Source organism: Molossus molossus, unplaced genomic scaffold, assembly GCF_014108415.1.
Source record: "Molossus molossus isolate mMolMol1 unplaced genomic scaffold, mMolMol1.p scaffold_m16_p_2, whole genome shotgun sequence".
NCBI classification, from domain to species: domain Eukaryota; kingdom Metazoa; phylum Chordata; class Mammalia; order Chiroptera; family Molossidae; genus Molossus; species Molossus molossus.
Window position 1 is genome coordinate 89784515 of NW_023425355.1, and position 12288 is coordinate 89796802.

At 39.8% G+C, this 12288-nt stretch overlaps 1 protein-coding gene across 1 annotated transcript in view; it reads right to left on the reverse strand.

The window, feature by feature from the left end:
- Positions 1–2256: 2256 nt before the first annotated feature.
- Positions 2257–12288, reverse strand: part of GABRA3 (gamma-aminobutyric acid type A receptor subunit alpha3) — a 294868-nt gene continuing 284836 nt past the window's right edge. The window contains exon 9 of the mRNA XM_036270472.1: positions 2257–3741. Coding sequence (XP_036126365.1) covers positions 3406–3741 — 336 coding nt within the window. The 3' untranslated portion in view covers positions 2257–3405. The remainder of the gene's footprint in view (positions 3742–12288) is intronic.

The following is a 12288-nucleotide window of genomic DNA, read 5'->3' on the forward strand; positions in this document are numbered from 1 at the left end:
AAATAAAGTGGGAGATGTTTTTGGCTCCAAATCAGTACTCTTGGCTTACCTGAGGGCCCTTGCCTGGCACAATACCCTATTAATACTCTCAATTTAGGACTCAACTTTACCCATTCTAGGGCTGGAGCTGGACAACTAATAATCCTGCATCTTTTCCCACAAGACCTTGCCATATGAAGCTCAAGCCAAGCGTATGCTGAGAGGATTGAGGAGGTCACTACTAGACCTGAGAGTTTGGGCTCTGCACTCCCATGTTTAGCCTCTTAGCTGTTGTTACTTGGTGTTTAATCAAATTCTTTTGAAGTTGCCAACCAATCTGAGTTGTGTGATAGGCAAACAAAGGATGAGCTTTGTGTTCCTGGGTTGGGCTTTAAGAGGCTCCAGGAGGTGGAGATATTTAGGGATAGAGTGGAGCACCAGGCCAGCTGCTGGAAAAGGTAGTTGACTTGTCTCTGATCAGAACCCCACTTTACTAATGGGGAAACTAAGTCTCAGCTCAGGGGAGGGACTTGTCACACACCAAAATAGCAAGTGTGGTGGTAGGATTAAGCCCTGGCTTAAATCCAGATGTTCATTTTTCTGAATAAGGTTCAAACTCTAGGGAATTCAGCAATGGAATTGTTGATGGGAACAGCTTGAGTTTTGCCCTAAGTCTAGGGAAATATTTTTCAGAAGCAAAGTGGTTTCAGAAGCTTTTCAAGGAAATAACACTTAAATACTTGTATCAAGCAGTTTTGCAAGGGAAGCAGCCATGTTTGCCTCACATGGTTGTTCTTGGGATGTAGTAGAACTGTACAGGGACTGTGGAATATCTGCAGCAGCAGAGCATACATCAGATGGCCACAGGACTGAAACATGCACCAAAAGTGAGATTGTCCAAGTCCCTGATGTTATTTCAGGTAAGAAAGCCTTTTATGTGATTTTAAATGCTCTGCCAAGGAGAGTTTCCCCATCCCTTAGGATTCAGATGATTTCCTCAAAGATATCTCATGAGATTATTCATCAGATTTTCCTAACTCTGTATTGAATAAGGGTCATATACATTTCCCAACACATGGATCAACCAACCAGACACTCTCTCTCTGCCTAAGGGAATTATTTACTAAGAAAAATAATAATAAATGGAAAAGGGAAGCCTTTAGAATTGCAATAAAAATAGTTTTATCTATTTCCTGGGAGTGGGTGAATTTTGCAGAGGAAGTGATACAGGTGTTTTCTTTTCTGTCATATTGGATAAGAACACCCCTGAGTTAATTAAGCTATGTTTTCACCTGGGTTCCATTTCGGATTGCTGTAATAGGTGTCTTACTCTGGGTATATATATTTTTAGCATATTTCAGTGGTGTTAGAAAGTGGAAAATAAGGGTGGCAAGAGAGTGGGGATGAAAACCAAGAACAGAGTACTACCTATGTTAGGCAAAGAGTGATTAAAAAAAAAAAGTTATCCAGTCCAAGTACAATTCAGAAAGAGTTTAATAAACAGCCACTAAACATTGCACCAAAGCATTTGGAAACACAATTTCTACAGAGGCAAATGTCAGGCTTCCATTCTAATTCCTTAAGACAATCATTAACAGCCCCACCCCCACCCCCTATCCCCACATATCCACAACACTATTCTCTTATAGTCATTAATTTACCTACAGACATAGTCTTAGAAATATTGGGACTGGCATGCATTATCCCAGCAATGGCAAGGAAGCAGAGGATAGGGAAAGGATAGGTGAAAAGTCAACCAGTAGTTAATGACATATCCCTTAGGAGCTTTGTTCAGGGGTAGACAGGGAGAACCTGTTTTTGGTACTGTCTGTGTCTTTACTTTGGGTTTCTAGGATACTCTGGATGAGTGGCTGGGACTGCCATCTTAATTTCGTTCCCTTGAATCCTTACTATTAGAATTGGTCTCCTTGGGTAAACACATTGTGACTTTTAAAAAATCATTTTGGTATCCAAGCAAATTGCATTCAGGACCCATCAGGCCTGTTGAGATTGTGCTGATTCTGAGGTTTAAGGTAGACGTCCCTTCTCAATCCTATCCTCATTTTGGCCTTTGGAAAGAGGCACATGATGATTCTCTATTATAGACACTTCTAAGAAGCCTAGGCAAGTCACTTAAACATCAAAAACTTAGTTTTTCTACCTTATAAAATTTTTATAATTATAACTGTCTCTTTTACTCGCATTAAGAACAAATGAAATCAAATGGCCCCTAAATAATATATTATTAAACTGGTAATAAAATTAATGGTTTAGTTGACTCAAAATTTGACTAGACTCTGATTCACCTCACCTTAGAATTAGCATTAACAGAGGACCAGAGTTCCCTGACAGTGGGAACAAAGTTCTTGGGTCTGGACTAGGGTGTGAAATGTGGATGGTATGGAAGAAAGAATTTAATTTTGTCTGCCAGTGGCCCTGTCTTTTGAGAAAGACTTCAAGCCTCAACTACCACCCAGCCCATATCTCTTGCCCCATCCAGTACTCGATTAGGTAACTTGGCAGGGAAGTGACTTTCCTATCACTCTAATCCTTTAAAAATTATTTGTGTAGGCATTTGATCTAGATATTTTTTGTTTATATTTGTACCTTTTTGGTATAAATTTAAAAATTACTTGATCTTTTTCTTAAAGAGTTTGCAGGTGGCAATGAGTCCAAACTAAGCAGTGTCCAGCTAGCTATAAGGGTTGAGGGCTTGAGAGAAGAGGGCTTTCCCAAAAATGTTACCATTTTTCTGAGGGGCTAGACATGTCAGGGCATCAGTCACCTTGATGTCAGGCCAGTCCAGTTTTGTTCTATTAGGTTTTTCTATACACGGTAGACAGTGATGAGCCTCAGTTGTCCCCACTAACCTCCAAGCCAAAAAAGGACTGGAGGCCATGTTCAGAGGATAGCACTTGTACCTGACTTTGCTATTAGTTCTTATGCCTAGTGGGCCCTGCAGTAGGCAGGGAAGGTGGCAGGCAGGACCACATGGGATAGCCCTACCTGGCTTCCTACTGAGTCAGAATCATCTGATCTGGACCAGTGAACACTCCTCCTAGGTTTGGACCACTCAAACAGCCAAGCCTCCCACTACAAGTAATAGAGCCTCTTCTTCTTTTTGCAGTGGGCAGAGTGCAGTGAAATACATGCAGTGCCCTCAGTTTGGGGAGACTGGCAGATTATAATGAGCAACTGGACAAATGGCAGTGTTTGGCTCTGATGAGGGTACACCCAGCAATGTTAGAGGAACAAGTAATTTTTCCGTTAAATGTTTTTTCATTGATATTAATAAGTATTAGTTGAGAGTCACAGCTTTGTAGAGGGTTGAAAAGAATCATGAAACACATGAAGAGGAGCCCCAGGGTTTTGGTGTATAGATGCTTCCTAGGATATACTGTGCTCTGGTTGCTATGCCACCACTATCTACTGTTTGCGGATCATGCCCTTGATAGCTGACTCCCGGTTGACATATGTGGCCCAATAGACCAGATTGAAAATGGCAAAGAGCACAGGAAAGATGATGCGAGAAATTTTGTCAACCTTGCTGACACTGTTGTAGGTCTTGGTCTCAGTTGGGATGTCCTGCACATAGGTGGTTTTCGGTGAAGCAATGATAGTCGGGGTTGAGGAGGCACTGTGAGCAGCACCCTGGGAGATGGTGGAGAACTCAGTGTCCTTAGCCAGGTTGATGGGATAGGTGGTCCCCACGATGTTGAAAGTGGTGCTGGTTTTCTTTGTTGGAGCTGCTGGTGTTTTCTTCTAGAGACCAGAAAAAGTAGGGGAGAGAGGAGAACAAAAATATCTAATTAACTCTTTCCATTGAGCACCTTCAGAGGCTATAGAAAGGAGGAATCCAGAGAGAAGTTAAAAAACAGGGGCTCTAAAGCCAATAACACTGAATAGCTAGGTTTGTGTCTAAAAACTTGCATCATCCTGGTTTACCAGCTATGTGGCTTTGGCCAAGTAACTTTTCCTCTTTGAGCTTTATTTTCTTCATTTGTAAAATGAAGATAAAAATATTTGTCAGGGTTGTTGAGATAATCGGATGAGAGAATGGTGGTAGAAATAATTTGACAACTGTAAAATGTTGGTCACATGTAGAGTCCTACATAATAATGTGATTTGATCCTCACAATAACCCTAATGAGGTAGAGTGAGATTACGCCTATTTGACAGATGAGAAAAAGCCTCAGACTGAGTGGCAGAACCCACAATAGCCACCTGGACTTCTGATTTTTATCCAGGGCTGTTCCATGCTGCTTTTGATAGGCACAAGACACTTTTTGGTTACCCGAGAAATAACTCCAAAATGCTTCAACCATCAAGTGGCACATCTCCTGTGGGGAAGAGAGCTCCATGAGTCTGAAAGTCATTTTTCCTTAAAGACACAATAAATACTATGGCACGTTTATAACCATCATTACATCAGTACCTCACCCTTCATGCACTGTAAATGTGTTCAGCAAGCTAGGGGGCACACCAGGGTTTTTCACTCTTGCAAGGCTGTAGGCTAGTGCCACAGCCTCCCAGGGAGCTATGCAAACGCTCCCTTCTGACACAGTAAGGGGAGGGGCAGATGGGGGAGTGTTATGACACTCTCCTTTGAATTATTTTTTCAGAGTAAAACAAAAATCTCAATTGAAAACAAGTATGCACACATGTGCCCATTTGCTCCCACATATATAACTTGTGTATATATGGACCTTCCATGTAGAAAAGAGAAGATAAAAAGCTCAGGCCTGGGTTAAAAGAGAGAGGCTAAGGAAGATGAGGCCAAGAGAGCAGGTCAGTCCCAGACTCAGGCCAAATCCATTGGCCAAGTTCATAGTCTGTAGTGTTTGCTGCATCACTCCCCACTCTGGACTTTTCTTCCTGCCGCCCCTCTTTGTTTCTAGGTACAAGTAGGGATAGATGAGCGTCAGAAATGTCCAAGCATATCTGATAAAAAGTGATGACTACTTTTGTTGCCCTAATTTCGTACACCTCACATTGTTCCCTTTCTCAATATTACTTTCCTCCCTAGCATTTTTGTTTAACTCTTCACTCCTCTGCTTTCTATGTGTTTCCATCCTGGGTTTTGGGTTTCTCTATTTCTTCCCTCCTTCCCTTACTTACCCCTTTCTCCTAATATCTTTCTATTTCTTTTCTTCTTTAAGAGCCCCCATCATTTTTATCCTTTTTTTCCCTTTTAGACTACACTGCCATTTACCTTCCTAATCCTAATTATAACTTTTGTCAAATATTTACTGAGTATCTACTGGTACAAGAACTATGCTAGGCATTTATAGATAAGTGGGAAGGTTAAAAGATGAATCAGTTTTAGTCCTTGTTTTCTAGGAGTTAACAGTCCAGTGGGAGAGATAGCCTTATGAACACATAATGGCCATATAATGTGATCAGGGCTCTAACAGATATGAGCAGAGTATGATAGGAATTCAGTAGAGAAAGGGGAAAGTAACCTACAAGTGATGAAAATGGTGGCTCTAAGAAGGCAATGAGGTTTACGAGCTGGGTTTCAAAAAAAAAGAACAAGAACTCATAAAGATGCAGCAAAAACCAAAGGGACTCCTTATTTGAAGGTTGACAAGGAGTCTGCTGCAGCCGAATCACAGTGTGTGCAACAAAGGCATTGGATGTCACATCCTGTTCTGATTGCCTGTGCTAGTTTCAAGGTTTTCAATCAGAGAGGGGGTGTTAGTTTAAGTAAATGAATAGTCTAAAGGGACATTTAAAAAGCAATACTGGTCTTCTTTCTCTTTGAGGATTGCACTCATATTGCTACAAGTAGGAAGGGGGAGGAAGGCTTGTATAGGTCTTATAAATGCTTCAAATACTATATGGGACTCATTTATAAATAGCAAATTTATTGTGTGAAGCCTGTTGATAAATGCCCTGGCTATTAGATAAAAGAACACTTTACTGTTTGCCTGCTTACTTATTAATTCACTTAGTAATCTCTTTTACTCATGGGTAGACTAAAAAGAGAAAAAAATGAAACAACCTATTACCCTGATTTTGCTGGAAAGTTTTACACATTATTTTATTTAGTCATCTTAAAAGCTGGTTATGAACAAATCTAAAAAAATTATTCTGAACAGCAAACACTTTCTTTAGCTACATTGGAAAGTTGTATTCTATAGGTGGGGCAAAGCAGCATATGATTTAACTGTAGATTTTTTTTAAGTAATAAAGGAAAATTATGTTTAAATTTCCCTTCCCCTTTCCAAGATGGCACATTTTAATCAGGCAGCATAATTTTAATCTAAATTGTCAAAGAAGAAAAAGTTAAAATTATAATGTCAATAATACAGGAGCAGGAGTCAGAGATTATTGGTTAATATTTCTACATCTGGTTTCCTAATACTTTTTTAAAAATCCTCACCTGAGGATATTTTTCTATTTATCTTCAGACAGAGTGGAAGGGGGAGAGAGAGAGAGAGAAAGGGAGAGAAAGGGAAGCACTGACGTGAGAGGGACACATCGACTGGTTGCCTCCTACATGACTCCAGCCAGGGCCAGGGACAAACCGCAACTGAGGTATATGCCTTCGGCCAGAATTGAACCTGTGACTCATTGGTCCACAGGCTGATGCTCTACCCTTGAGCCAAAATGGCCAGGGTGTGCTTTTCTAATATTTTTCTACACTCCAGAATTTGAAAGACAAACTTAACTTTGACCAAGTTGCAATTCTATTTGTACCTCCCTAGCAACTGCCTGACTCTTAGGCACACAATAGATGACTACTGAATGAAAAATGACACACATAGCCCACTCAAGATTCTCAATGTGATTTGCAGTTTGTTCCTCCTGAGCCTTGTCCTATCCTATACAGAAAGCATATCTGTATAGTCCAGTAATTCCAATACCACAAAACTGAAACTGACTTCTCCAAGTTCCTTCAAGCAGTCTGACCCCAGGACAAGGATACCTATCCTTCTAGAAAGCTACCTCATAGGGTTTTGGGATGAGGCAATAAAAACTTTTATGGACCAATGCATGTCCAAGTCAAGAGCTTTCCTCAAGTGGCACTCCTTTCTATTGTTTCAGAAGTACAATTTAGAGGGTTAGTTGTAGTCCTGATGCACTTGACACTTAGCCAGGACTACAGAGTATATGTAGATATGGTCCAGGGCCTCTGTGTCAACTTCCTAATAGTCATCCAACTTTCCTGAACCTCAGTTTTTAGAAGTGGGGCAAAGTAATGGAGTTTATGGTAAGTGGGACTCAAAGACAAATCAAGAATGACAAAAAATGAACAACTCAGTTTTTAAAATGAAAAACGGACTTGAATAGACATTTATCTAAAGAAGATATACAAAAGGCCAGTAAGCACATTGAAAGATGCTCAATATCAGTACTCATTGGGGAAATACAAATCAAAATCCACCATCGCTCAGCCAATGTGGTTCAGTGGACTCAGGGTCATCCCATGGACTGAGAGGTCCTGGTTTGATTCTTAGTCAGGGCCCATGCCTGGGTTGCAGGCTAAATCTTCAGTGGGGGGCATACAGGAGGCAGTTATTTGATGTTTTTCTTTCACCTCGATATTTCTCTCTCTCTCCCTTCCTCTATCTCTAAAAAAAAATCAATAAAAATATATATATTTAAAAACCACAATAAGATATCACTTCACACCCATTAGGATGTCTACTATCAACAACAACCACAAAAACAGAAAATAACAAGTGCTGGCAAGGATGTGGAGAAATTGGAACCCTTGGGCAATTTTAGGAATGTCAAATAGTGTAGACTGTATGGAAAATGGTATGTTGGTTCCTCAAAAATTTAAAAATATAATTGAAATGTGATCCAGCAATTCCACTTCTGGGTATATACCTACCAAAATTGAAAGCAATGTTTCAAAGAGATATTTGTACATCCACATTCATAACAACATAATATCAAATAGCCAAAATGTGGAAGCAACCTAAGTGTCCATAGAAGAATAGATAAACAAAACCTTGTCTAACCATACAATGGAACATTATTCATCCTTAAAAAGGAAATTCTGACACTACAATATGAATAAATCTTGAGGACATTATGTTAAGTGAAATAAGCCAGTCATGAAAAGATAAATACAGTATTATTCCACTTATATGAGAGTACTTAAAAGTAACCAGATTCATAGAGACAGAAAGTAGAATAGTGGTTGCCAGTGGACAGGAGCATGGGAATTTGCTCTTTAATGGGTATAGTTTCAGTTTTGCAAGATGAAGAGTTCTGGAAATTGGTTGGACAACATTGTAAATATACTTAACGCTACTGAACTGTATGTATAAAGTGGTTTAGGTGGTTAATTTTAGGCTGTTTAATGAGGAAGATTAATTAAAATAAGAGACAAAATATAAGGGAGAAAGAACAAGAAACATGCAGAGAATCATAAAAAAACGAGTCAAAGGAATTCAAAAGAGGAAGGGAGCATACAGGATTAGGAGGAGATCAATAAGCCAGTAGAAAGAGGAGAAAATGCAGGTAGAAGAAAAGGAATCAGTTGGGCCAGTTTTCTGAAAGGGTGGGAGGTATCCAGAGAATACGTGGGGAATTACCTGGGGCCAGATCACAGCTAAGGAAAGAGTGGATGAGACTCAAATACTATCTATGCTTTCATGGGATAAAAGGTACACAATAAGTTAAAGCAAATCTCATACAATTGGTTTTACATTCACCATGTACAAGTTGAAGGGAATGGTCAATACATAAAATAATTTTATAAGGAATAGGAGACAGAATTGATTAGGGTCACAGAGTAGGATTGCAGGCATAGGTTGAAGGACCAGCAGAATTCAAGAGTATAAGGTCATAAATGTCAGCAATCCATCAATGTCTGTGGAATTTTTTTTTTTCAGAGGGAAGCAGTGGAGTTGGATTGAAGTAAGTTAGGAGTTTAAGAGTGCTGGTGAGTGACTGTAGTGATACTCCATGAGCCAAAACTGGATAGAAAAGCAAGGAAAACATAGGGAATTGTATATTTTGAGCAACTACAGAGGTCATTCATTCATTTGTTAAGTATCTGCTGAGCATCTACTACTTGGAGGTTCTGTGCTAGGTGCTGGGGCTTCCGCTGTGAAGAGTAACACATGACCCCTGCTCTCAAAAAGCTCACTTTACAGAGAAGGGGGGCATGCAATTAATATGTAAGCAGCTAAATATATACAACAGTGTAATGTAAGGAGGTAAGAAGTATAATGTTGCTACATAATTCAGGGCAACAGCAGAGAAGGATGATGAGTACTAGTCAGAGAAAGTCTCTCCAATAAGGTGAGCAGAGATCTGAATAAAATGAGAAAACACAAGAAAAGATCTGAACAACAAAACTTCCAGAGAGAGAAAATAGAATTGACAAAGCACTTGGGAATGGAATGAAGGTGACTTGTACAAAGTTTATCAAGGAGGTCACCTATGACCCATGTGAAGTAAATGGGAAAAAAATGCAAAAAGGAGAGAGAGCAGCATGAGTGCCCCACCATCTTCACATCTGGGAAGCTCCCTGGATACTAGTCTGTGGGAGGGGCCATGTGGTGGGGCTCAAGGAAGAAGAGGGGTCTGATGGACACACCCAGCATTGAAACTGAGGGTTTCTTTATTTCCTGGAGGAACGCTTGGCAGAGAGCAGGACAGACTGGACAGTGGGACCTGGGAAGAAACATCAGTCCTGCCCAACTAGAGGGCAGGGAAGGCACCCTTTCGCCCACCTATAGAATGGCTGCTTCTGCCTCAACTTGCAGTGACCCAAGGCAAGGGGAAATGATGCTGGACTGGAAATTTACACACCTGCAGCTGGGCTTGGTGACACAGGGGACTCAGTCATTGAGCCTGGTCAGAGCCTGGATGGAGGCCCCACCAAGCATGGCCAGCAGCACTAAGAGTTTGGAATGCCAAGATGGGCTGATTTTCAAAATTATTATTGTATTAAGCCCCTCCTGCTTGAGGTAGCAGCCAGGGGGGTGCCAGCAAGCCAGGCAGAGCTGAGACATCGGAAGGAGAGGAAGTATCTGTCCCACCTTCTGCAAGCTATGGACACAACTCTGAAAACATGATTGTTCAACCCATCCTGGTGAGGACCCTGATACCCCAACAGAGACCAGGTCCATGGGGGCAGGGTGAACAGCTCAGAACAGAAATATTAATGATGTGAGACACAAAGCAGACCTAGCCTCTAAGCTATGGAGGCCATGTACACCAGATTACTTGGGGCACCACCATGCCTGGCTTCAACCAGGTTACCCAGGGCCAGGCAGGGACAGTAACTCACATTGGTTAGCATCAGAGAACCTCTGGGAAGGCCCAGAACCACTACACCAAGGGCTAAATTCAAGAACATTAGAGCAAACTGCAGTGAGCTCCACAAAAAGCAGATCCAATATTGTTGTTTTTTCTTAATTTCTTTCTTCCTTTTTTATCTTTATATCTCTTGTTTCTCTCTTCCCTATTAATCTAGTCTTTTTATTCCCTTCTTCTTTTTATTGTTATCTGTAATTTTTCTTATTTTATTTTTTTACTCTTCTCTGTTCCTATTCTATATTTGAATTAATTCCCTATACTTTTTCAAAATTATTATGATTATTTCGCTTATTTTTTGTTTCTGTATCTCCTTTTCTATTTACACTTCTTTTCCTTTTTCTCTCCTATATTTTTTGTTGTTTTTTTTCTTTTTATTCTCTCACTAATTCTTTTAGTCTCATGTCATTTAGTATTCTTTGTTTCCCTTTCTTTTCTTTTTTTTTTTTTGTCTTTCTTGTTAATGTTCTTTTGTACTGTTGTCCATGTTATTATTGGTTTGATCTTGTTCTGCCTTGTTTTGTTTCTGTCAGCACCTATATAAGAGCTGGCACAATGTGGTTAGGATTGATCATTACAGTCAGCAAGCCTGAGGAGAGATCCCACCCACAAATGAGACATCAACTTCAAGATTCACTTACAACAAAAGAGCCCAAATAACATACACAAGGGACATTCCTAGACCACCCAGCTTAGGAGATCAAAGAGGTCCCATAAAGCACTTGCTATATAAGGCCACCCCACAAAGAATGGGAGTTAGCATTTACAGCTAACACATAGAAAAAAATACAAAGAAACACCTAAAACGGTGAAAAAAGAAATAAACCCCAAATGAAAGAAAAGGAAGAATTGCAAGTAAATGATCTAAATAAAATGAAGGCAAGCAATTTATCAGATACAGAGTTCAAAGTAATGGTTATAAGATGCTCAAACAACTTAACCAAAAAAGTAAAGGACCTCATCACAGAAACTACAGGTCATTGAAAAAAGAAATAGAGGAAGATATAAAAAAGTGGAAGCTTATACCTTGTTCATGGATTGGAAGAATTAACATCATTAAAATGTCCATACTACCCGAAGCAATCTATAGATTCAATGAAATCCCCATTAAAATACCAATGACATACTTCACAGAACTAAAACAAACACTCCAAAAGTTTATATGGAACCAAAAAAGACCCCAAATAGCCACAGCAATCTTGAAAAAAAAGAACAAAGTTGGAGGGATCACATTACCAGAATTCAGGTTATACTACAAAGCCATTGTATTCAAAACAGCCTGGTACTGGCACAAGAATAGGCACATAGATCAATGGAAAAGGATAGAGAACCAAATTGACCCAAGACAATATGCTCAATTAATATTGACAAAGGTGGCAAGAGCATACAGTGGAGTCAAGACAGTCTCTTCAATAAATGGTGTTGGGAAAATTGGACAGCTACCTGCAAAAAAATGAAGCTAGAACACCAACTTGCACCATAGACAAGAATAAACTCAAAATGAATAAAAGACTAAAATGTAACTTGTGAATCCATAAAAAATTCTAGAAGAAAATGTAGGCAACAAAATCTCAGACATCACATGCAACAGATTTTTCACCGATACAACACCTAAGGCAAGAGAAACAAAGGAAAAAATGAACACATGGAACTACATCAAACTAAAAAGCTTCTGCATCGTCATCAAAAACAGAAAGGGTTCCCACTATATGGGATATCATAATCACCAATGATGCATCAGATAAGGGGCTCATTTTCAAAATATATAGAGTGCTCATACAACTCAACAAAAGGAAGACAAAGAACCCAATTAAAAAATGGGCAGAGAAACTAAATAGACACCTCTCCAGAAGGACATACAAATAGCTAAGAGACATATGAAGAAGTGCTCAACATCACTAATCATCAGAGAGGTGTAAATTAAAACAACTATGAGGTATCACCTCACACCTGTCAGAATGGCTGCCATCAACAAATCATCAAACAATAAGTGTTGGCGAGGGTGTGGAGAAAAGGGGACTCTAG